Source organism: Canis lupus, chromosome 10 (genome assembly GCF_048164855.1).
Source record: "Canis lupus baileyi chromosome 10, mCanLup2.hap1, whole genome shotgun sequence".
NCBI classification, from domain to species: Eukaryota; Metazoa; Chordata; class Mammalia; order Carnivora; family Canidae; genus Canis; species Canis lupus.
In genome coordinates, this window is record NC_132847.1 from 39,730,891 (window position 1) to 39,758,356 (window position 27,466).

The 27,466-nt window shown below is 38.1% G+C and overlaps 1 protein-coding gene across 4 annotated transcripts in view; it reads left to right on the top strand.

Annotated features, from left to right (window-relative positions):
- ADAMTSL1 (ADAMTS like 1) overlaps nucleotides 1-27,466 on the top strand; it is an 872,407-nt gene that overhangs the window by 512,679 nt on the left and 332,262 nt on the right. For all 4 annotated transcript variants that reach the window (XM_072841474.1, XM_072841475.1, XM_072841477.1 and 1 more), the window contains one exon: nucleotides 12,142-12,269. In XM_072841474.1, coding sequence (XP_072697575.1) covers nucleotides 12,142-12,269 — 128 coding nt within the window. The remainder of the gene's footprint in view (nucleotides 1-12,141; nucleotides 12,270-27,466) is intronic.

Here is a 27,466-nt window from a genome sequence, read left to right on the forward strand (position 1 = left end):
GTACACACACACACACACACACACACACACACATTTCCCACTCTGTCTTTAAAGAATCTGAATGTATATGAATGAGTGCAAAAGCTGACAGCCGTTATGAATTAGACACTCAACTACAACTTGTCCTTGCCTGTCTCATGTTAATTATTCATTCAACAAATATGCATTGAGACTGATTACATATCTGTGTACTGGGAGTTCAAAGGCATATTCATCTTTGTCAGGGACCTTAAGAAACACACAGTCCCTTCCTGGGGATGGATGTGTAAACAAGTAACTACAGCACAGTGGCTGATAAATGCTAACACAGCCGTGTGTATAAAGTCCTAGCAGCATGCTCCAGTTAACACAGACCAAGGCAGTGATTGATTTTACTGGAGATCAGAGAACGTTTCACTGGAAGATAGCATCAGGGCTCCATCTCAAAGCAGGAGCATGCATACACAAGTTGGAGAAAGTAAAAAGATGTGAGGAAGATAGAGAGGAGGGAGGTCTAGGCCATAGCAGGACCATGAACAGCATATCACCAATACCAAGCAGTTTGTCTTACAGTGCAACAGTGCCCAGTTCCCAGGGTACAGAGGATAAAAGTGATCAGAAACAGCAGAAATGAGTCTCGCATGTTAATTTAGGGTGTTGTGTGCCGCACTAATAATTTGGCCTTTACCTATACCCAGTGGTTCTTACCCCTTTTTTCGAGAATCCAATGAAACCTATGAATCCTCTTTCCAGAAGTAGGATAATAACACACATACACTCAAAATGGCACATACAGTTCTGAGTCCTCATAGCACATCTGGAATCCATTACTGGATGCCACCAGCTGTAGACATGGAACCATAGAAAGTCTCTTAGCAGGGACTGAACAGTCTAGCTCTGTATTCTAGAAAAAAAAAAACTGGCAGCAGTGTGCGTAGGACAGGCTGGTGGGGGGTCAAAACACCAGATGAAAAAGCCAAAATGCCAGGCATGAGGCCTTAGACCCAGAATGAAGACAGTGCAAGGAGGGATGGAGAGGGTAGTAATGGAAAAGAAAAGCATTTCAGAAATGAAACTGACATAGCTTGGTGTCTGATTAATGGTAGAGGATGTCGAGCATCAAATATTTTGTTATTGTTTGTGTTTATCTTCCCACTAAATTATAAATCCTCTGCAAGGTGTTGCTGTACCAGGCTCAACCCAGGAGTGAGCAGAAGCAGAGACATAAGCACGTAGGATTAAGACTTAACATTCAAGAGAAAAATAAGTCCTCCACCAACCAAGAGGCAGAGGGTCCGTGGGACTCTGGAGCTGATGGAGAGTTGCTAGTAGACACTGAGAATCAAATAAGGACCTGCTGAAATTGTTAATTGGGAGGGAAAACCATCATATCAGAGCAGCAAGTGAACTTGCTGGTTGTCATCTGTACCTTACAAGAGTTCCTTGCCACAGAGCCTCTAGTGGGGTATAGATGCAGGAGAGATCTGTTGACTATCAGCATGAGTCTATATTAAGCAATTATGATACTTCTGGATTCCTGGCACGCTTGGTTGGTTTGCTTTACATTGGCTATGGAAAAATATTCTCAGGACCATAAGTAGCTCTTCAAATTTGATTTATTTTCAAACTGCAGAACTTGTGAAACTATTCCAGTTATTCAAGCTGCTACCTCTAGCTACAGGTTAAAACCAGAGGGGAATTTTATCTACTAAAGATACAGAGATATGGTAGTTGAGATAACAGTTGCTTTTTAAAACATGTTTCTGAGCTACAGGTGTAGTGTTTTTGACAAAATTCATTTCCTTGTGTGTGTGGGGGGGCACATAATTGAACTGGAGAAAAGAAGTCCCAGAATTTCACATCACTTGAAAATTTTAAGTAACTAGATCTTCCTCTGCCCCCATCTCTGTTCCCCTTCTTTTATCTCTCCCAACCCCAACCTATGCTTATGCCATGCCCTATGTATATTTTTGAGCAACAAATAACAAGTAAACAAGTAATCTAGAATTTGAAACAGAACATACTTCCAAAGCCTTTCACCATCTATTAAATGTCCAAATGTCTTACGCTTTCTTCTAAATGACATGTATAATAATTTCACTGATAACTGAGGTAGCTCAAAAATGCAAGCATAATCCCTGCCTTCGAAGAATTTGCAATCTACTTGGGAAAATTGCAGTTGGTCAGTAACTGGTGGGTAAAATGATAAGCCCAAAGAGCTACAATGTCCTGTTTTAAATATAACTCATTCTGGGCAGCCATGGTGGCTCAGCAATTTAGTGCCACCTTCAACCCAGGGCCTGATTCTGGAGACCCAGGATGCAGTCCCACGTCAGGCTCCCTGCATGGAGCCTGCTTCTCCCTCTGCCTGTGTTTCTGCCTCTCTCTCTTTCTCTCTCTCTCTCTTTCTCTCTCTGTCATGAATAAATAAAATCTTTTTTAAAAATTAAATAAATAAATAAATAAATAAATAAATAAATAAATAAATCTAATTCTATACTAATTCTTGCAAATTGATAATGCCTGGATGGAATACCAACTAACTGCAGATTAAGCAGGATATTGAGATAATGAAGAGTTTATCATTCTTTAACTTTTTCTGGGCATAAAGAATTGAATGCAAGCAAAAGTAGAAAAAAATATATAATATCAAGTCAAGGAGAATATTTTGGATTTCAATTCCAAACATTCATCCTGCAACATCCAAATGGCTCTTGAGAGAGAAAGCACCCGATCATGAGTATAGGAATGGAACCTAAATTACATCCCGAATCATGTGTAGCTTCATTCAGAATCAAGGCAGTACATTTTTTTCTCGGCCCAGATGACACCGTGGTCAACAACCAGGAAGAGTTGGGGGAGTTCTAAAATAAGAAATTTGATAGTGGCAGGAAGTTAGCTGGTGATTTTTTTGCAGCTTCTCTGTTATCAACTATAGTTTGAGTTTTTGTCCATCGGACTCCAAGCCATATTAACTTCCTAACTTTCTAGTTTCCTCAACAAGTCACAAAGTGAGCCTTCTGTCAAGAATTCTTTCTCCATGATTCCAAACCCCAACATGTGCTTTCCAGAGCCTCAGATGTTTCGTTAGTTCTACAGATGTTTTGTAAATGCATTCCAACAGAGTTTGCCAGGGCTGCAGAAGGAATCTATGGCTGATTAGAGTCACAGTTTGGACAGGGCTTGAGTTAGATGAGATGGAACCGGAAACTGAAACTTCGAACTGGCTCACCAGGAAGTCAGGAATTCACAAAAAGAGTGGAGAAGGAATTTTATTTCAGGGGGTGTTTCAAACATGCCTGTTTTGGGGAGTGGAAGGGTGTGGAAGCCCCCAGAGCTGATTCTTCACTGTTTTCCTTGGTGCTTGGCCTGCATATTATTTTACGCTGGGGATTTTTTATTTTCTAAGTATAGAAAAAACATCAACCAAGATTAGCAGCTTAATTTTCAGAACTCCAGGTAAAATGGCTTTTTTCACACTTGTGACATAACGTAAGGGCTTTGAAATATCCCTACAAGTGCAAAGGGCCAAGAACATGATGACTGTCAGCACAAACATGGTGAAAAATGGGTTTTTAAAATATTTTATTTATTTATTTTAGAAAGAGCATGAGCGGAGGGCAGGGGCTGGGGAGGAGCAGAGGGAGAGGGACAAGCAGACTCCCCACTGAGCATGTGTCTGACATGGAGCTCAATTTCATGACCTTGAGATCATGACCTGACCTGAAACCAAGAGTAGGTTGCTTAATTGACTGAGCCACCCAGACACCCCAGAAATAAATGATTTTTAAAAATTACTACAGTTTGTATAGGATACAATTCTCCTATTGTCCATTTTTCCTTTGTGAAAGAAATGGAGTTACTGGTTTCAGCCTTCTGCTCCTAATTGCGCAGCCCTGAGGTTCAGGAGCAAACTATTAAAGCAAATTATTATAGTGGAAAAAGAAAACCAGACTGACAGGGTCTTTCTAGTAGAAAATCTCTTTATACACATGTATGGTCTGGAAGATTATAGTCTAGAAGATATATATATATACACACACACGTGTATGTACATACACTGTATACATACATGTTTATGTATGCAGTATATATACAAAAGTTTTTATCCAAACTTAGAATTTGGAATCTCTATTAGAAAGAATGCATAATAATACTTATTTCAATATTCTATCAGGATTAAAACAGAGTATCTCTCTGTGCTAAGTGTATGCTTTTAGAAGAATAGAAACCAACAGTGATAGAATATTTTACTATGCTTTTCCTCAAGATAAGCTGACTCAAAATACTCAGACCAGTTGCAAATTTCCTGAATACTGGTCTTTGCTCATATCAGCAATTACTGATTTTAATTCAGCTGGCTGTGAAATTGTATTCTGGTGGAGCTCTCCAAAATGCCCAGAGGTTTCTCAGCAGTTTCTTAGATGAGCTGTAATCCAGCCTTGTCCTTGGAAAGAATACAAAAAAATCAAGTTACCATAGCTCTGAAATGAAAATCTCACTGAAGCATTTGACATTGAGCAGAGGCAGGTTTTTGTTTCCTAAAAAGTAACAAAGCTGTCTCAATTCTATCTCCAAGTTGTTATTCCCAGAATAAGAAAGAATTCTGAGTACAAAATTAATTTTTAAATATTTATTTATTCATTTTAGTGGGGAAGGGTGCAGGGAGAGGGAGAGAGTCTTTTTTTTTTTTTTTATTAAGATTTTATTTATTTGTTCATGAGAGACACAGAGAGAGGCAGAGACACAGGCAGAGGGAGAAGCAGGCTCCATGCAGGGAGCCCGATGCAGCACTTGATCCCTGGAACCAGAGATCATGCTCTGAGCTGAAGGCAGACACTCTACTGCTGACTAAGCAGTCTCCGAGTTAAACTCAAAGCTCCATGTGGGGCTCAAACCCATGGCCCAGAGATCACAACCTGAGCTGAAACCTAGAGCTGGCTGCTCAATCTACTGTGCTCAAAAATAATTTTTTTAAAAGAAAAACATTAGTTCTATTAAAAAAAATTATGTACTGAGAAATGCTTCTTCAAATGGAAAGGAAGGTAACAATTTCAAGCTACGCAAAGCAAAACAAAAGGTGATCAGATAACAGGTGTAAAACCTGGCTCACCCAGATACTAGCCGTGTGACTTGTCCCGAGAGGGATTTATATATTCGCAGCAGAGTTGAAATAATTAACACTAACAAGCCAGAAAGGACATCCAGTACTTTACATATGTTCTCTTGGTTAACCTTCGTGATCACCCTAGTACGGGAAGTACCAATGTTCCCCTTTTACAGCTGCAGAAACTCAGTCAAAGAGATCTGACAATCCGAAGGCAAATTGACTAGGATATGACTCGTAAGGTCAGTGTGAGAGCCACAGCTGAGCACTTTCTCCTGTGGGATGATGTAGGGTGTTCAAGCTCTCTGAGCCTCAATCTTCTTGTTAGTAAAATAAGGGGAGGGGGAATCCAACCTGACATGGATCACTGTGAGGATTAAATGTAGTAATTTGGGTAGATTCTGGCTTACTTGCTGGCACATAGGTTCTTAGTAAATCTCAGCATTTTTCCCCTCACCAGCAACCCTCCAGGCTCAGGTGCAATTAGGTGCCCTCCCAAAATTGGGAAAGGTGTATGCTAGGGTGCACTCATGAACAGGTACAGGGGAAGAAAAAGGAAGCCAGGTGCCCAAAAGTCTTTGTGAGGCCTGCATAGCTTTTACACCATGTTACAGAATTGACTTTTCTTCTCAGTAGCAGGGGACAGGTTTCATGCAGTGGCCTCTGAGAGACCATGCACTGTGTCACTGGCAGTTCATCATATCCCCCAGCAGTGCAGCTGTGATAAGAACCAGATGATCTGAATTTCCTAAGCAAAGCCAGCAGCAAATATCTGGGAAAGCGCATGCCTCAGTATCCACATGCTCTGCTCTTTAAGAAACTACATCAAAAAGCCAATGGACTTTTACAAGAGCCCAGTTACAGCTTAATGTCCGTGAGCTCTCAAATCAGGGAATCGCAACCCCTAACATGTGAAGTTGGTGAAAGAACCAGTATTCCAAATTGTCAAAAAAGCCACAGATTAGATAAAATTTATAGAGACCTGATATGTGTAGGAGAGTTACAAATGGAATCTGCAGATTCATTTTCAAAGCTTTGGTATAGGGACAGGATGTTTCTGTGTGTAGATTTCTCCACTTTGCGTGGGCTCGCCCCAGAAAAATGGTCCTCTCATTACTGGGGAGGTTGCCCCCTCTTTTTAATTTAGAAGAATGTGACATCCATTTGTGCAGTCACATGCATTGCTCCAGATGGCTTAAGCTAAATGCTGTCTTGGAGGAGAGGAAAACCAGAGACTCTGGTGCCTTTCTGCTGATCTTGAAATAGTAAGAATGGCTCTTTGCCTCGTCTCGTAACCCATTTTGCTGCATTTGAAGATCTGTTGGTGTTTGAAAAACACTTTGCTTATAATGTAACTTCATCTGTTCTGTGACTCCCATTTTACAAAAACCTGTATCACCCATTCCCTCAGCTCCTACCACTGTTTTTATTGTGTTCCATATAGCTTGACCTCTTGTTACAACATTTGGGAAAAATATTTTCCAAGGCCTCTGTATATACATGAATAGAACTGCAGAGTCTTTTTACTGCTAATTTGTGCTTCATCCTACAAGATTTTTCATAAGTCCTGCATAACCCGTCCCATGACCATAGAAGGTCATCCTAATAGACATCCATTCAGTGTCTATTGGGCAGTGAGATGCAGGGAATGCATACTTCACATGGTTACTCCAAGTGCTTAACTATTTGTAGCCATCAGGCTTAAATTTGTTCACCTGAGACTTGGTTATTGCTTTCAAAGCAATTGGCTCTGAAACCAACTGCAAAACAAACAGTTGAAAAATCATGATTGGGTAAACAGCAATGGTGAAGAAATGACACCATCCTGAGGTTAATGTACTCAGAGAAACTATTCTGATCTTTGAATATTTCTAGGATGTACATGATCTACATTCTAGGCAGTCATCACTGACTGAGGCTTAGCACATCTCAACTGGCCAGAGCAATGCATGGATGGATGCTGAGAGTTGATTGCTGAGTTTTCTTACAAGAAAGTAGTTGATTTAGCAGTCATCATCAATGCTACATATAAAGGTCATCATGTGGCACCAAAGATATAGAACTCTAGATCTGGATTTTTTCTCAATTGAATAACTCAAGGCAAATACTCAATTTTCAAATATTATAGAGCCAAGATGCAGGCCTTTCTTCTCTCAGCATTTGCTGGATTTCTAAAATGCTGGCTCAAAAGAGGCACCCATTGTCCATCTTAACCCATCCATCCACTACAAAGTAAAATGAGTGCTGTAATAAGGGTAGGGTTTATAATGAATTTTCTCCTCAAGTTTAGTATCATATGCAGTTTTGATCATTTTGGATAAATCTGATGACACTTGGAGTCTTATTTACAGAATTTAGTGGTTGCCATTTCGTTCTTGGTCAATTCATAGCAAACGCTCACCAACTCACCTGACACTGTTGCTGAAATGCCCTGCAGTGGGGTCAGGAGTAATCTCTTGGTCACTGTGTTGTATAGCATCTGTGAGCTTGTTTCTGAGATACTGAGATTCAAATATTATATTTAGGGATGCCTGGGTAGCTCAGTGGTTGAGGGTCTGCCTTTGGCTCAAGTAATGATCCCACAGCGGGCTCCCCACAGGGAACCTGCTTCTTCCTCTGCTTGTGTCTCTGCCTCTCTCTGTGTGTCTCTCATGAATAATAAATAAATAAATAAATAAATCATTAAAAAATAAAATATTATATTTATGTGACAGAAATCCAATTGGAAAGATTGCCCAAGGTATATTTTAAAAGCTTAAACTTTTGGTTTCAGAAACAACCATCATTGCTTCTAGGCAACTCATTATCTAGTTCCTTATTATTTCTGCCTCAGTTTCTCTTGCTAGGTGCAATTCAAAGTTAAGACTTAAAAAAAAATGCTACTGTGGTAAAGAGGAACGCACATTTCCAAACAAGAGAGAGTAAGCTCCAATCCCATCTGGACCAGGCACAAAAGTTGTTTATACTGAGGCCCTCTTAAAAACCGTAATAAGCTGATGCTGGTAGGTCTTAAATGACCTGAAATGCATTGCTGCATTGGTGTTTCTGGTTGTAAATGTAGAAATCTGGCACAGTTAAAGAGGAGTAAAATCACTCCACGTTCTATAACATTAAACATGGATTCAGTTGACATGAATTATGTTTATTCCACTTGCTAAAAGACAACTTGGAGAATCTTCCAGTTTGAGAAACAGGCCCATGACTTACTTCTGGGTTCGTGTGTGATCTGTTTCAGAGCAGCATGGGCAGTTTGTACGTCTAGTTGTACTGAAAGTTGTAACTTATGATGAGGTAAGAGATTTAGTCTGTACAACCTCACCTGAGAGCCGTTTTAGTGCTTCTTTGGACAAGGTACATGAAAATAAACCAAGCAACTCAACATAGACTTTGAAACAATTTCTTTAGAAAAACAACATCTCAGCTATACATTATTTCCAAAACATCTTAGAGAGCGGCCAGAGGGAAACCTCCCAAGGCTTTGGCATTCTAGTTTTCTTATCTCACATGGAAATGGAGTTCACATGTGAATACTGCGTGTGGATTTTTCTTTTTATGCAGTTGTGATCATTGGATAGTATCGTAATTTGTAATCACTCATCTTACTCATTTTAATTATTTCATGAATCCTAGCATTTGTGATGTTGGTTTTCATCTCAGACTTATTTAATTTGAATAAAGTGAGGGACATTACATTGTACAAATGTATGTTTGTCACAAATAGTTACTGCATCCAGCAAATACCATAGCTCTCAACAGAACTTCTTCCAGTCACACAGAGAAAACTTAAAGGGAGCCAGAAGATGCACAATAAACTTGTTAAAAATCTGAGGAATGAATTTAATGGATATGTGGACAATGTATACTTCATTGCCAAAGAGTCTTTTCTCCCTCAGTATATAATTAAGTTCTGGAAACAGAGTGCCCCATATTGCCTTGATTAAAGATTGATTTTATTAATCCTAAAAACCAGGCTTGGGAGCTCAGTAAATACTTCCTTTAGAAAGAACAGACTCTGAGGTAACCAGTGTTTCTTTTGCCCATTCTGTTCCACATTTTATAGGGTCCTTGAACTACTGACAGGTCATATCACCAGGTAAATCCAATGTGGCAGGTGGCTGGCTGGGAGGTTCTGCTGTGGGAACATCCGGGTGTTCAGAGAGCTGATGCCTTAGGAGTACAGTGTCTCAGCTAAACCTAGTAGGAAAAAAAAAACACTAGTTCCTTCCCAGAGCACCTTCTACAACCTTTCAGAGTGCACATGTGTTTATAAATAATGTTAACAATAAATAATGTTAATAAAAGGGGCAAATGCGTATACAGTGCTAATTTAAGCCCTATTAGCTTCTGAAAGATGGATGTCTGTATGTGTGTATTTTTATTGTGATAAAATGTATAAAATTTACCATTTTAATCATTTTTAGGTGCACTGTTCAGTGACATTAGGTACACCTAAAGGCTGTACTCTCATTGCTGTACAACCATCACCACTGTCCATTTCCAGAATTCTCTTCATTTTCCCAAACTGGAACTGTGTGCTCATTAAAAAACGATTGACCATGCCTCCCGTGCCCCTGCCCCCAGCAACCACCATTCCACTTTTTGTCTTTATGCATCCGACTACTGGAGGTGCCTCATATAATTTTTGTTCCTTCTGTCCTTTTATGCTAAGCTTATTTCTCTTAGCATGATGCCTTCAGGGCTCATGCATGTTGTAGCATGTGTCAGAATGTCCTTCCTTTTAAGGCTGAATAATGTGCTCTTGTGTGTATATATCATATCTGAGTTATGCACTCAGCCACTGATGGACATTCGGGCTGTTTTCAGCCTTATGTGACTTTTATATATGAACTGTTAATTCTCATGATAATAGTCTTTATTATCCTTATTTGCTGATTAAAATCTGAAGCATAAAGAGGTGACCTATAAGAAGCCCTGGCAACAGGGCTAAGTAGTCTTTCAGTCCCTGCTCTTAACCAACATGCTATCCTGGGCTAGCCCTTTTCAAATGACTTATGAATCTATGAATCTAAATAAAGCTCATATTAGTTAGACAAGCCTTGATGCAACACCCTGAGGTGGGGTTTCTAGCTTTGCCTGTTCAGGTTTTAAAAGGTCCAAGGAGTCGTCAATTTGACAACAGAGCAGCCCCATAGCAACTGATCCATAAAGAAGCCTACTACTGCAAAATAAAGTTTTCTGAGGGGCTAGAGGATGTTCTTTCCTTTTTCAGGAGCCTCTTCTGTGTGATAACACTTTGCATATAAACAGGTAGGCCATGAGAGAGTGATTAAAAACAAAATTAACAACAACATCAATAACAATATGAATTACCACTTGTAGACCTACTATGCCCTGGTTACTTTACTTACATTAACTCAAGTTCCCTCAATGCTTCATAAGAGGTAACCCTCCTTTTCGCCTCCATGTCCCATCCTTTCACGGTATTTATTGCACATCGCCTGTGCTCTCTCTTAGAGGGAAAACTGAAGATGAAATTGTCATATTGTCTAACATGTATATCTTTCCAAATCTAAATAGTTTTGGAACTTTAATGTTTTTCATAATTATGTCCTTGATTGATACCAGAAGATGCCATCTTTAATGTTTGGATATCATGTTTAATTTACTCAGTAAAATAATTTGACCCCAGTTTACATTCACTATTTGTAGAACCATTGCTATGGACTGAATTGTGGCCCCCACACCATTCATATGTTGAAGTCCTAATCCCCAGTGTGATTGCAATGCAGATAATTAGTTGGGATGGGGGTCATGAAAGTGGGATCCTCATGATGGGATTAGTGTCTTTAGAGGAAGAGACACCAGAGAACTTGCTCTGTTCTCGTTCTCTCTCTCTCTCTCTTCCTCTCTCTCTCTCCTCATACAAAGTGGAGGCCATGTGAGCACACAGTGAGAAGGTTGCCTTCTGCAACCCAAGGGGAAAGCTCTCACCAGGAGCCACCCATGCTGGCATCCAGAACTATGAGAAAATTATTTTTTATTGTTTAATCCACCCAGTCTGGTATTTTGCTATGGCAGCTTAAGCAGGCTAATACGACTGTGCATGTATGTATATGACATTCTCGATTTATAATAACATAATTGTGGGTAATATTTATTCATGTTCTACTCTGAAACTAGTCCTAGGCTAAGTTCATTTAGCCAATCTTCTTACAGAGTATGTATGTGTGTGTGTGTGTGTGTGTGTGTGTGTGTGTGTGTGTGCATGTAGTAGCATGGTTATAATATTATCCCCATTTTATAAAAAGGGAAATTTTAGTGTAGGCAGGTGGTAATTTAATTGTTCAAGGACACTTAGTAAAAACAGAATCCATATACCAACCCAGGCAGTTTCTAACTCCAGAGCCTATGGCACAAATTTTATCTTTGCCTCTTATGAGAAAAGTAAGGCTTAACATGGAGATGGGTACATAAACAGTTTTCTATATAGTAGGTGCAGATTTCACTAGGAAGCCTGTCAGTAACAAGCAAATCTATGAGTGTCAAGAGGCAGTCCCTGCATTACTGAGGTTACTTCATGTAGTTATTCTAATTAACAAGTCTGAAATCTGGAAATGATGTTCCTCCCTTAAAAAAAAATGTGTCAGTTGTATGAGTTGTTAAATTTTGGAAGGTTAAGCTGATAAACACATTTCAAGCTTCTCAGAGCAGAAACATCTCTGAGAGCAGTTTCTCTGTTTTCACGAAGCAGTAGTAGATGAGTAGACTTATGCTCCTTGGGCAAAATTGTGACTTCAGTGCAAAATGTGGCTTCGATGTATCTACCCCTTACCCAGATTCTTATTTCTTGCTCCCTGTTTTAGTTGCTCCATTATGCAATCTCTGTCCCTTTCAGGCATGACCCTAGGTCCTTAAACTTAAAATCAAATAGTCCTCTCTGCAAACATACACACATTATTAAATTGGAAAGAATCTGCTTAGTGTTTTCATCTCCAGCAAGGCTACCATATATAGACATACAGAACACCCACACTTTAGGACACATTTCACGGGTCACTGGGGACATGATACTGACCATCCTTTTTTTCTCACAGAGCTCCAGGACAGCACGCTCTGAAGAGGACCGGGATGGCCTGTGGGATGCGTGGGGCCCATGGAGTGAGTGCTCACGCACCTGCGGGGGAGGAGCCTCCTACTCCTTGAGACGCTGCCTCAGCAGCAAGTAAGTCCTGCACCCCCCTAGGATGAGTGGGGAGTTTGTAAGACCCAGCAGTAACAGGTTCAGTGCATACTTTTGTGGTTGGGAGTATGCAGAGCATTTGGTGGCACATAAATCCAGATGAAAGGAAGTTACCAGGAATTAAATCTATGCATCTATAGCTCAGTTATTAATATACTTCTATGTACTAAGCAATATAGAATTTATCTCATTTACCAAGCAAATTTTATCTGTTGTCATGTTATTTTTTTTAATTTTTTAAAAGATATTATTTATTTATTCCTGAGAGATACAAATTGAGAGAGAGAGAGAGAGAGGCAGAGACAGAGGCAGAGAGAGAAGCAGACTCCATGCAGGGAGTCTGACATGAGACTTGATCCTGGGACCCCAGGATCACAACCTGAGCCGAAGGCAGACGCTTAACCCCTGAGCCACCCAGACGTCCCTCTGTGGTCATGTTAGAACCAGAAAGAGGATTTGTAATTAGAAATGGACCTCATGTATTAAAGCTTTATGATACATTATGCTTATTGAATCGCCTTAATTATACTGGCAAAACCAGCAACCATTTTAACATTAACACCATATGAGTTTATGTTGGATTCCATTGCTATCAAGCACTTTGCAAATGACTGATATGTGGGTTTGGTGTTTTGATGTCATAATGGATGGAAGTTCCCTAAGGTTATTCAGTTCAGTGAATGATGAATTTTGCATATGAGGAGATTTGGAAAAACAGAAACTGCTGTGGGAATTGGGCATGGGAGTGAGAGCAGTGGTGAAGGTGGATAGTGGCTAATGGTTGCTAAGCTGAAAGTAAAGGCCTGAGGCATTGTACTTGGAAGAATAATAATTCAAAACTGTATCTTGAGCTGTGTGGTCTATGACTAGATTTTTCTCCAAACTATAAAATACAAAGCACAATAGTAATATTTTTTAATGAAAGAATTTTATTTGATGTTGAAAAGTATTATATGTGACAAATAAGAGGTTTGATTAAAATTGCTGTATATTATAAAACATGAAACTGAAGAAGGAAAAAACATACATATATCTGCTGATTCTTCTAGATTTTTCATGAAGAGTGGAAAGTAGTAAGATGTAGGTTCAGAAAAATGTCAACATACTCTAATGAGTAAAAATTTCTTGAATTCAAAGTTCGAGTCTCATTCCTTTCTGTGTCATCCAGGCCTGCACATGATCTGACAGGTCTTCCTTTACTGAATCCACTGATAACTGGAGACCATTTTGGTTCCAGGCAGATCCCAGTGGAAATGATGTACCCTGGGAAACCTGGCCAAAGGGCATATCCTGTAAGAAACCAGATCAATTTTGCTGTTTAACCACACTGGTGTTTGGGTCTACTCAGAAGATGGAGCTATTGGATTGCATCCACTAGCATGTTTGTCATCTTTGGAGGCCTGCTTCATATCAAGCCAGATCTCTGAGCTGATTAGGAAAAAACAGACCTTTTACTTTTATGATTCACCTCTTTTCTTAGTCTTAAATATCAGAAACTTCCTACATCTGCACTGCATGATGCTACATGGTGATAGTGCCATGAGATATAACTGATAACAAACATACATCAGCAAAGCCAAAATGTACAAATTTGAAATGTTCCTATTATGCAGTCTCTTCAAATGGCCATGTTTGAATATTCTATAGGGTTGATCCAGAACATGTGTCTCACAAAACTGGTAAGGAGTGTATGGAGAACTTTCATACTGGCTCTCTGATGTGAATGCCACATTGTGACTCTTGTACTGAATAAGAGACTGATGTGCAACAAAAGGTAGAATTTTATCATTCAGCAAAGCATCAAATATTGATGTTATGTGAAATTCACAATTACTTCTTTTTCACCTAGTAAATTGATACTCTAATTGTTAGCATTTTATTGAGATACTATTGAGGATTTCAGTTGTCATCTACTCACAAGGCATTGGAAAAGTAAAATGTAAATTATAAAAATGTAAACATATAGGCTGTATGTCTTCATTTGACTTTCAAATATTGAAAAAATATATATATTAAGTAAACTCATACTAGGCTGGATAGGAAGCTAAAACAATGAGGGGAGGGCAGACCAGCAGCCTTCTGTGGATGGTCATCTGTGGCCTTCATATTCATTTTGAATAGCTAATCAGCTTAATGGATTTTCTTTCATCTCCATTCTACATTTAGACATTCAAATTTAATTTGATCACCTTATACCCTTGAGAAAGATCAGAGGTTATGAATATATATGTCCTTAGAGGCCCTGTAGAATACATGTTATAGTCTACTGGTAAGCATTCAAATTCAGCCCAAATAAATCCTATCCACCTGTTGAATTAATTTGCCAGACCAATTTTCCAGCCTGGTGATATGTTCTCACAGGTCTCTTTTAGCTCTGATATTTTTAAGTCTATCAGCTAATAATTATTCTATTCCAAATATGATAGAACTGTAAAAGCAGTTAAAATACTCAGATGTTATGGAATAAAGGACAACTGCTCAACTTCTGGAATTAATTATGTTCTGTGATGGATGGGGAGCTTGTGAAGAGGCTTGGTTAACTTTCTGAGTTTGAGAACATCTTCTCTGAGTGATCTTTTGAAGAGTTCAGGAAAATAAAAATCAGTGGAGGGAAAGCAGAGTGAAAATATGGACAAGCATTAAATATAAAATCCTTCATTCTTCTCACTGGTGGTGTTTGATGCTGGAGAAAAAGCCTTGACCCAGGGAGATACTGAGCAGAATCTTTTCTTTGGCTTTTCCCCTATCCTTTTTCTCGGCTCACAGAAAATAAGGAAGGCTTAATTTCCCCAATCTCTGATATTGGAGTATTGATAATTGCCTTTACTTGCAACCCTGGTTTGACCAATAAGAGAAGGCACCATATAAACTTTCTTTCTACAACCTTTACTAATTTCCATAAGATTACTTAAGTTTCATTGAATAACTCTGATAATGCAACTTTTTTTCTCCCCAAATTTTTATTTAAATTCTAGTTAGTTAACATGTAGTGTAATATTAGTTTCAGGAATAGAATTTAGTGATTTATCACTTACATTCAACACCCAGTTGAATATATGACTCTCGCTAATCTTACATCACTAATTCTGCTTTCACTTTTGCATCAAAATGTCTGGTTTGGGTTTTTTTTTTTCCTAATTAGAAAATAGAATATATGTACTTGTACTTTATGACGGTTCTTTATTTTCAGTGAATTAAACAGTGTACCAACTACCTTGAGAAGCTGCTGCTTTTCTCTACTTCTTCACTTTCCCCCACTAAATACTCTGAAATAACATTTTTAACAAATGCATTTTTCTGACTGATCTAGTAGTGTGGCTTGTTTAGTGGAAACTATCCTTCTTCAGCCTAAATTACTTAAGCATATAGTTTTTAAATTTGATACTAAAGATCTGTCTCTGAGAGCTCTAGCTTTGTCTTCAGCCAGTTAATTTAAGTTTTCCCATAAGGAATTCCAGATGCATAAAGCACTTAAGAATACTGTGTGTAACATCATATGTACCACTGTACTACGTCTGTGCCAAGACCAAGGTCAAAGGGGTAAATGGCAGTTCATTTGAAATGGCAATGAGTCAGATAGCTGGACGCTCTTACGTGCAGTGTCAACCTTTATATTGGTGCCTGAAGAAGACTTAAAGGTCTTTTATGACATTTTTTACATTCTGAAATGCCAAATTAATCTCCAGACTAACAAATAGTATGGATTAATAGATTAATATATTGAGTAAGAATATTTTGTTAAATCTCAACTGATTAAATGAAGGGCTTGTCAAATTTATATATATCCAAATAGCAAAAAAATGGCTTGCTTATAAAGGATGAAAGCATTTTTTAGAGTTAATAAATTTTGCATTGAATTTTTTTTAGTTGAATATAATTTTTGGAGCTGAATAAAATTATTAGATGAGTAAGAAAAAAATCATCACACTGTGGAAGTACCTAAAAAAAAGAAGATGATGATATCATCACACTGTGGAGGTATCTTAAAAAAGGAAGATTATGATATTATTCCAAAGGGATGTGGCTGCCAAAATGTTGTCAATATAAATATGGAAAAATTAAAATAAACATCCTCAAGGAGTCTTATCTCACAGTAATGGGGAAGATCATTCAAACTTGTCATTTCATAATTGTGCTAAGGGAAAGTAAGTTAACTCCTCAGAATTTTTTTTTTTAAGATTTTATTTATTTATTCATGAAGACACAGAGAGAGAGAGAGAGGCAGAGACACAGGCAGAGGGAGAAGCAGGCTCCATGCAGGGAGCCCGACGCGGGACTCGATCCCGGGTCTCCAGGATCACATCCTGGGCTGAAGGCGGTGCTAAACCGCTGAGCGACCCGGGCTGCTCCTCAGAATTTTTAATTGCAAACATAATTTTTCTCCCATAAAAATATTGATACTTACAGTAATATAAACTTTAGTTAGCAAGTAACTTCTACACCATAAAATAATAAATACCAAAAGAAAAATTTTAACATTAAGATTTGGCTTCTGAAATATTTTTTTCTTTTAAAATCATTTCATCTCTATCATAACATCCAATTAAGGTTCACAGTACTTGTTTTAAGAGGTTTTAGAACTTTCAGCTAAAATGAGCCCTAAAGCAAGATTTATCTGTTATTCATCTAGTGTTATATGTTATCAGCCTTGTTTTCATTGGAAATGCTTGAGTTTTTGTTTAAAGGAAAGATATACAAGTTCAGAATGGATCTGATTACTCTGTCATTCATATGAGATGCTCTTTTCATTGTGTTAGGGAAGATTTCACACTTCAGATGTTTAAGAGTTTGTGGTTGCCTTCCTTTTACTTTCCAGGTTAAAGCCTAATCTCAGTGTATTACCAGGACTTCTAATCATCCAGATCATATATCTTTAGAGGGATGCTTTTCCCCCCTCTCTAAGATCTGATCTCCTTTCAGGAGAATACACTAAGTCCAAAGACTGAATGTTTGGAACCAATTTATGGCCTATGTTACCCCATAAACCTGTTTGTTAGAATAAAAAATGTTTGGCAATATGTTTGATGTCCACAACCTTTACTAGCCATATTGGGAATTTGTAACTCTTGGCTGTCTTTTTTCTGTTTATTTAAAAATTCTTTATTTGGCTAGTTCAATAGCCCGTGGAAGTTTTTATTTCTCTTCAATTTTCTTTTTTTTAAACTATTAAGATACCATTGACATAAAAAGAACATATATTTAAGGTATATAACTTAATGTTTCAATGTATTTATACATTGTGAAAAGATCACCACAAGGAAGCTAAATAACTTATCTATCACACCTATATAATATATAGATTACTGTATGTGCATGTATATGCTGAGAAAATTTAAGAGGTATCTTCTTTCAACTTTCAAGTATACAATACAGTCTAAACTGTTAACTGTTAACTGTTAACTGTTACCACCATGCATACATTAAATCTCCCAAAGTCACTCATCCATAACAGAAACTTTGTACTCTTTGACCAACACTTCCTCATTTCTCCCTCTCCTCTGCTCCTGGTAAAATACCATTATACTTAGGCTCTGCTTTTATGAGTTTCACTATTTTAGATTCCACTTATAAGTGAGATCATGCAGTGTTTGTCTTTCTGTGTCTGGCTTATTTCACTTAGCATAATATCCTCCAGATTCTTCCATGGTGTCACAAATGGCAGAACTTCCTTCTTTATTAAGACTAAATAATATTCCATTGCATGTGTATACCACTTATTCCTCTGTCAGTGGACATTTAGATTGTTCCCATGTCTTGGTGATTATGAATAATGCTGCAGTGAAAATGGGTGCGGCTGTCTTTTCAAGATCCAGATTTCATTTCCTTTTGATACATAAACTTAGAAGTGCAATTGCTGAATCATATAGTGGTTGTATTTTTTTTATTAAAGATTTTATTTATTTATTCATGAGAGACTCCAAGAGAGAGGCAGAGACATAGGCAGAGGGAGAAACAAGCTCCTCCAAGAGAGTCCATGTGGGACTTGATCCTGGGAAGTCCGGGACCACGCCCTGAGCTGAAGGCAGACGCTTAACCATTGAGCCACCCAGGTGTCCTATAGAGTTTGTATTTTTTATTTTTTGAGGAATCTCCATATTCTTCCATAATAGTTTCACCAATTTACCAATTTGCTTCCTATCAACAATGTGCAAAGTTTCCCTTTTCTTCACATCTCACCAATACTTGTTACTTTTGTCTTTTTGATAATAGTCATTCTAACAGGTATGAGCTCATATCTCACTGTGGTTTCGATTTGCAGTTCCCTGATGATTAGTGATGTTGAGCACCTTTTTATGTGCCAGTTGGCCATTGTATATCTTCTTTTGAGAAATGTCTGTTCAATTTCTTTGCCGAGTTTTAGTTAGATAATTTGGTTTTTAACAATTGATTGTGAGAGTTTATATTTTGGATATTAACCCTTTATCAGGTATATAGTTTGCAAATATTTTCTCCCATTATGTAGATTGCCTTTTAACGTTGTTGATTGTTTCCTTTGCTGTATATAAGCTTTTTAGTTTCATCTAGTCCCACTTACCTTAGTTTTTGCTGCATGTGGTTTTGGTGTCATGACAAAAGTCATTGCCAACACCAATGTCAAGAAGCTTTTTTCCTATTTTCTTCTAGCAATTTTACAGTTCCAAGTCTTACTTTTAAGTATTTCATCCATTTTGAGTTGATTTTTGTATTCCTGTGAGAATAAGTGTCCAATTTCATTCTTGTAAATGTGGATATCCAATTTTCCTAACATCATCTATTGAAGAGATTATCTTTTCCCCATTGTGAGTTCTTGGCACCCTTGTCAAAAATTAGTTGACCATATATGTGTGAATATACTTCTGAGCTCTTTGTGTTTTGTTTTGTTTTTTTAAAGATTTTATTTATTCATGAGAGACAGAGAGAGAGAGAGAGAGGCAGAGACATAGGAAGAGAGAGAAGCAGGCTCCATGAAGGGAGCCTGAAGTGAGACTCAATCCCAAGACTCCAGGATCATAACCTGAGCCAACGTCGGACGCTTAATCACTGAGCCACCCAGGTGTCCCTGAGCTCTTTGTTTTGCTCCATTGGTCTAAATGTCTGTATTTATGAAATATAGTTTGAAATCAGGAAGTGTGATACCTCTAACTTTTTTATTCTCTCTAGGGATTTCTTTGGCTATTTGGGGTCTTTTGAAATTCCATATGAATTATAGCTTTGTTTCTCTATTTCTGTAAATAATGCCATTGGAATTTTGATAGGAAGTGTATTGACTCTATTGATCACTTTGAGTATCACGGACATTCTTCCAATCTGTGAACATGGGTTATCTTTCCATTTATATATGCCTTTAATTTCTTTCATCATTGTTTTATAGTTTTCAGGGTATAAGTCTTTCACCTAATTGGATAAGTTTATTTCTAAGCACTTTATTCTCTTTGATGGTGTTGTAAATGGGATTTTCTTAATTTCCTCTTCTGGTAGTTCTTAATGTGTAGAAATGCTGTTAATTTTTATGTTGACTTTGTATCCTGAAGCTTTATTGAATTTATTATTTATCGTAGTTTTTTGTTGTTGCTGAATCTTTAAGTTTTTCTACATATATGACCATGTAATCTGCAGAGAATATTTTATTTCTTCTTTTCTGACTTGGATGCCTCTTATTTCATATCTAATTGCTGTAACTAGGACTTTTGGCTCTACATTAAACAGAAGTGGTTAAAATGGGCATTCTTGTGTATATTGAATTTTAGAGGAAAAGCTTTCAGTTTTTTTCCCATTATTTTGATGTTAGCTGTGGGTTGTTCAAATACGACCTTCATTGTGTTGAGGTAAGTTCTTTTTACACCTATTTTTAGAGGTTTTATTTTTTTTATCATGAGCAGATATTGAATTTTGTCAACTTTTCCCTGCATCTGCTGAGATGACCATGATTTTTACATTTCATTCTGTTAAGGCGGTGTATGACTTTGACTGATTTATATATGTTATACCACCCTTACATCCCACAGATAAGCCCTACTTGGTCATGGTGTATAAACCTTGCAATGTGCTATTGAATTCAGGTGACTAGAATTGTATTCATGATTTTTGCAACCATGTTCATTAGGGATATTGGCCTATAGTTTTCTTTTCTTGCAGTATACTTGTCTGGCTTTGGTATCAGAGAGATACTGGTTTCATAAGATTAGTTTGGAAGTGTTTCCCCTTCTATTTTTTGGAAAAGTTTAAGAAGAATTGGTATTATCATTTTTTAATGTTTAGTAGAATTCACTGGTGAAACCATTAGGTCCTGGCTTTTCTTTGTTGGGAGATATTTGATTTTTGATTCAATCTTCTGATTTCTTATTGGGCGGAACTAGAAAAAGAAGAACAAACTAAGTCCACAATTATCAGAAAAAAGGAAATAATAAAGATGAGATCAGAATGAATCAAATAGAGCTTAGAGGGATGCCTGGGTAGCTCAGCGGTTTGAGCACCTGCCTTCGGCCCAGGGTGTGATCCTGGAGACCCGGAATCAAGTCCCACATTGGGGTCCCTGCATGGAGCCTGCTTCTCTCTCTGCCTATGTCTCTGCCTCTCTCTCTCTCTCTCTCTCTCTCTGTGTGTGTGTCTCTCATGAATAAATAAAATCTTTAAAAACAAAACAAAACAAAAAACAAATAGAGCTTAGAAAAATTCAACTAAACTAAGAGTTGGGTTTTTTTTGAAGTGATAAGCAAAACCAACAAACTTTTGGCTAGACTAAGGGGAAAAAAAGAGAGAAGATGCAAATAAAATCAGAAATGAAAGAGAAGGCATTACAGTGGATGCCTCATAAGTTAGAAGACCATAAGGGACTATCATGAACAATTACATACCAACAAATTGGATAACCCAGAAGAAATGGGTAAATTCTTAAAAATGTAAAACCGTCTGAGAGTGAATCTTCTCAATTTTCATTCATACAGCTAATAAATATTTACTGAACATCTACCCTGTATAGGCAAGTTACTAGGTATAACTCAGGATAAAAGGCCCAAAGGTTCAGCACCTGCTTTGGGGGATTTACCAAATTATTAAGTTTCTATTTGAGTTTCTGCTGATTGTAATTGCGAAATATTTTAAGAAGAGAATTTCACCCAGTTCTGTAAATAGGTAATACATATGTGGCGATGGTGTTAACCCTAGCTGTACTTTAGAATCACTGGGAAATCTTAAAAAAAAAAAAAAAAAAAAATCTAGGCCCTGCTGAAAACCAATTAAATTCAAATCTCTGGGGTGGAGCCCTAATCACAATAAAATATTTTAAAGCTCTCCAAATAATTTTAATGTATATCCAGTGTTAAAACTGCTACTCTATTGAAGAGGAAGGATTTTCTGATAAATTTGTATTTGTTTCCATTCCTCACTCAAGTTTCTATGAAATGATCCAATTGGTAGCATGGGAGGAAAGTCTTGGGCACCAGCGTATCAGGACATAGAAGTAGTGATTGTTCCTGCCCTTCTGCAAGCCAAGGGAATACCTTTTCTGAATAGTTACACAGTTGTCTAGTATTCATCAAGGTCAACCTGCCCAAATTGGCAAATAGACTAAGTAAGTTCTCAACTTGCCTTCCATTCCATTATTAAGCTTACAAGTATGACCCTTTATGCCTCCAGGTTGTTAGTAAATGACTAAGGTAATGCCCAGTGACTGGAGTATTTTTTGCAAATTCTCTGGGATCCACCTCCCTTCAGTTCATGAAATTTCTTATCCATAGAGTAGAGTTTAACTTTCTACCTTCAAATCAGCATCTGTCATTACCCTGAATATGCTCCCTAAGAGTACTTGAGTTCTGTTATCTCTGCTTGGGCCCAATTTGTGCAGTAGAAAAGAGGAGTTTATCTAACCCTGTTTTGTTTAGTTTCAACCAATGGGGCAGAAGGGATTGGCAGGAAGGAAGGGGCAAGGGGAGGAAGGATAAAGGGAGAGAGAGAGAGATTGATAGAAATTAAAGGGACACCAGATATGATGAGCTAAAGATAAGAGTCATCAGAATTGCATACATTGGGGGAAGGATGCTTTACCTGGAGACAGAAAGAATAAGTATATAATACTAAGTAACACATATTCATGTGGGATCATTAGCTGCAACCCATAACTACATATGCCAACCTTAAGTAGCTGTACAGCCAATCCTACCTCTAGGTTTTGGGGTAGGACTCACTGGTCAAGATTGAGATCCCTTCCTAGTGAGAGAGAGGCACTGCTTGGGAGCCTGGCTCTCATAATAGTGTGTTTCACCACCTCCCTGAGAACCTTTAACCTATTTTGTAGACTATCTCCTTTATGTTTTTATCAAACTAATAATTTTGAGTCTTAGCGCCACTATGTTCTAGCTATGTGACACTGGATTGGGTTTGTAGTTTTTCTGGGGTTTCGTTTGTTCATCCATGATGTCAAGTGGATAGTGCCTGGAACAGAATAGCTGTTCAATAAGTATTTATATCCAACAAATGTCTAAGATGTCCTTCAACTCTAAAATTGAATGTGTGAGCCTGAGACACAGAGATTTTCTCCTCCACATATGCAGTCAAAACCCATTTTGCTGCCAGATAGGAAGAGGAACAAAAGCTGCTCTTAATATGAATGGTTTTAAAGAAAAATGTTGTTATTCTCCAGGCCCCCATCTTGCAATGGACATCTGGGTGATATGGGCGGATTGAAGAACTTTTGTCTCTAGCCAAAATAATTCATAAATTCCCAGCTCCAGGGTTGTATCGGGTGAGGTTGTGAGAGTCCTAGAGTTTCATAATATACATTTTCCTCATGGGGAAGATGGAAAAGTTGGACTTGATGTTGCTAAAACACATTTGTTTTTATTCTCATTCTTCGCCTCTTTTGGCTACTGAGCAAATGTAAGATCATTTGCAAAGCTTATGGCATGTGTGTATGTATAATAAAGTGCGTGTCCTTCCTGCTAGTGAATCTCGAGCCAAAGGCAGCAAGCCCCCTGCCCTGCACCCCGCCATCTTCCAGAGGGAGCAAATACATCGCAGTGACAAATACAACTTAGTAAATATGTGAAAATAAACAGTCTGGGGGGAAAAAAGCCAGAGTTTCTTTCCTCTGGTAACTATTTTGTTTCATTTTACACTTTTCATCTTCATTTTATTGTAGAAAGATTCTAATCAGGTTTCAAGATTCAAAACCTAGAGCAAATACTCAGTCAACAGTTCTTCATGGCCTGAAATTCCCCTGACAGCATTTCCTTCTGTTCTCTGTCATCTCTCTTCCCACTTGCCCTTCCTTCCTTCCTCCTCCCTCCCTCCCTCCCTCCCTCCCTCCCTCCCTCCCTCCCTCCCTCTCTCCCTCCCTCCTTCCTTCTTTTTTTTTTTCTCAAGAAATGCTTGTGGAGTATAACCCAAACACCAAGCACTTTGCTAGGCACTGGGGTTCAGAGATCAAAATCTAGGGTGCGGGGGAGAAGAGTAAATTAAAAAAACCAAAAATATGGGGTTTTTTTTAAGTGAAAAATGGTCCTGGACAATGGCAGGATGTCCTGGTCCTTTAAAATGCTGACCACACTGCTTTTAGTCTCTCCACCTCTTCTTCTAATGAGCCACTTACCTCCAATGCCCCTCCATGCCCAGGCCCAGCTAACAAAATTCTTGATGTGCTTTAAAGTTGCATCCTCAGCAGTGTCCCTTAGTCTCACTTTGCTATACTTATAAGTCCTTTTTGTTCACACCACTTTGAATTACCATTACATAAACTGGCATGTGTTGTGTTTATGTGGACAGTACTGTCTTCCTCTATACTATCAGCTTATGGGCACTGGTTTTATCTTTCTTTTCTTTATATCTTCCTGCCTTGCACAGAGTAGGTACCTATCCAGTTCAGGGTTGGATAAATTTACTGAATAGAATATTAAGGCCAAGAACCTACTGTAGGCTCCTTCTTGAGTAACCCCTTCTCGCATCACACTCTTGGGACACACATGGCCCATATCGGACATTGCACCTAATATGGTGCCTTCTCTCTCACCAGCTTGTCCCTTTGTCCAGCTCCTTTTGGATTTAGTATCCAGATCATACCCACTAGCTATTGACTATGAAGTATACTGTTGTGTGTTTTAGGTGGACTCATATGTATTTTTTTCCAACTAAATTATAACTTCAAAAGAGTCAGGTCATCATTTTTGTTTTCCACAGTACCTTGCATAGTACTGGTTCAGATTAGAGGCTCAATAAATGTGTTAAATGACTATAAATCTGAAAGCATTATACAAAAGCTTCTTAGCCAGAAACCCTGCACAGGGGCTCATTTTCACTGTTAGACTGCTTATTGTACATTTTCTCATTAGATTTTCTGAACAGCGTGCTTGGAGCAGTTTCTGGCTTCATTAGAAGTTAGGCATGATCATTATGGTTTACACTGTCATTGTTCTTGCTTTTTTCTTTTTTGATTGCATGAGTGTACTCCTCATTTTCATAACCTCAGCCCATATTTGTGAAAACTCATGCTTTGTTGTAGCATGTCTGTCTTTGAAGAACAGGCAGAGATATGTAAAATCATACTTGTTTGGAAAAAAATTGGCAGAGATTTTTCTAGCTGTAATTTAGAACATCCCAAACACTCATAATAACAAATAAACCAACTTGAAACTCTCCAAAATTCAGTGTATAATATCCTCATGTGAGTCTACATTTTAATTTAACAATTCTGTAGCCTCTTAGCTGCTGCTAGAGAATCTGTAAAAGTCAATGAAGATTTCCTTAATTTCATAAGGTAGAGAGAAGATCAAGCAAACATAGGGGATGTCTTCTCAGAATGTTTTCTCCAAACCTCCATCATTTCCATTCATACTGAATTTGTTCTCTACATGAAGTTTTAGTAACCCCTCTCTATATTCATAAACCAGGGTCTCTAAGCTGGCACAGCATTCACAATGTTTTTATAATGAGAGATTAGTAGAGAGCAGAGGTGTTGAATTATAAAACTAAGGTTACAAAAATATGTTACCTATGCCAAAGAAACACTTTTAAGTCAAGGCCTCCATTTATAGCACCATTTTAAAATTTGGGCCTCTGTTACCCCCTATTCTGTTTAAAATTGCTTAGAAAATTCAGCTTTCAGGCCAACTATTCTTTTGGCTTCTTAGGCCACATTAGAGCCTCTGGCAGATTGAGAAGAGCTAGTGTGACACCAGGGCTGTGTCTATTCCCAGCCAGCTCACCTACTGATGGATGATGCCTGGCAGCATGCCTTCTTGTTGTTTGTTGTATTATTACGACAGAGAGCATTTTCAAAAGCTACATTTATCAAGTTGTCATAATAGTTTGGCTTGTATATCTATCTACTCAGAAAAAAAAATAAATCTCTCCCTTAGCACTAATCTGTTCGAGCCACGTGATGTATCACATGCACAAGAGGCAGTGCCAAATGAATAGGCCATTCTGCATGAGATTAGGGAACCTTGCAACTCAATGCTGAAAAGAAGAGATATTTTTTATGCATGCCTTTGAAAGTCCCATAGCACCAAAGACCTATCTCTCCCATGTTTCAAGGGTACTTTTCCTTGCTGGCTCTATGTGTTGCAGATGCATTATTTCCAGAATTTTGGTGGCTTTGTCTAAGGAAGGAGATTTAACCTCAAAGAGGAAAAACATTGTCTGCTGCAAAGGTCAAAGACACCTTTTATTTTTTTTTTCAAAGACATCTTTTAACTTTTTAAAAGTTTTTATTATTTATTTATTCATGAGAGACACACAGAGAGAGGCAGAGACATAGGCAGAAGGAGAAGCAGGCTTCCTGTGGGGTGCCAGATGTGGGACTCGATCCCAGGACCCCAGGATCTTGCCCTGAGCCAAAGGTAGATGCTCAACCACTGAGCCACCCAGGCATCCCAACACCTTTTAATGTTTAAGGTTGGTTTCTCATTGGCAAGTATCACCAGATTAAGTATTACTTGTTTGATTTTTTAAGGTTTTATTTATTTATTTGAGAGAGAGATAAAGAGAGAGAGCTCATGAGGGGAGGGGAAGCAGAGGGAGAGGGAAAAGCAGGCTCCCTGCTGAGTGGGAAGCCTGATGTGGGGTTCGATCCCAGGACCCTGAGATCGTGATCTGAGCCAAAGGCAGCTGCTTAACGACTGCCACCCAGGCACTGTAAACATTACTTGTTATGAAGAATTTAGTGAGCAAGTTTCTTATTACTTGAGCTAGGTGGTGGTCTGGGAGCTCATGGCTGTTGCAGGTGGGTAGAGTTAATTGTTTGACTCTTGATTTTGGCTCAGGTCATGATCTTAGGGTCCTGAGATCAAGCCCTGAGTCAGAGCTTGAGATTTTCTTCCCCTCTCTTTGCCCCTCCCCTGCTCTCACTCTTTCTCACTCTTTCACAAAAAAAAAAAAAAAAAATTATTTGAAATCTATTAACATTAATACAGCACTCACTGGCGATGCATACTAGAACATCTCCAATTGTTCAGAATTGGAGTATATAATGAATATATAATAGAAACATGGTTATCTGTAGATAGGTTTTTATTGAGATATAACTGACATATAACATTGTACAGGTTTAAGGTATGCGATGTGTCGATTTGTTGGTTTTTATTCCCATTTTTCTCATCTCTTAGCCCCTTCCCTTTGCAATCATCAGCTCATTCTCTGTATTTATCGGTCTGATTCTACTATTTATTCATTTGTTTTGTTTTTTAGATTCCACATATGAGTGAAATCATATGGTATTTGCCTTTGTCGGTATGACTTATTTTTCTTAACATAATACCTTCTAGGTCCATCCCTGTTGTTCGAAATGGCAAGATTTCATCCTCTGTGATGACTGCATAATATTCCCTTGCATATATATGCCACATCTTCTTTATCCATTCACTAATCAGTGGATACTTAGGATGCTTCCGTATCTTGGCTATTGTAAATAGTGCTGCAATAAACACAGGGATGCCTATATCTTTTCAAATTGGTGTTTTCCTTTTCTTTGAGTAAATGCCCAGCGGTGGAATTATTGGATCTTATGGTATTTCTATTTTTAATTTTGTGAGGAAACTTCCTGCTCTTTTCTATAGTTGCTACACCAATTTATGTTCCCAAGAGTTCTTTTTTCTCCACATCCTCACCAGTACTTGTTATTTCTTATCTTTTTTATTTTAGCCATTCTGATGGTTATGAGGTTATATCTCATGGTGGTTTTGATTTGCATTTTTCTGATGATTAATAAT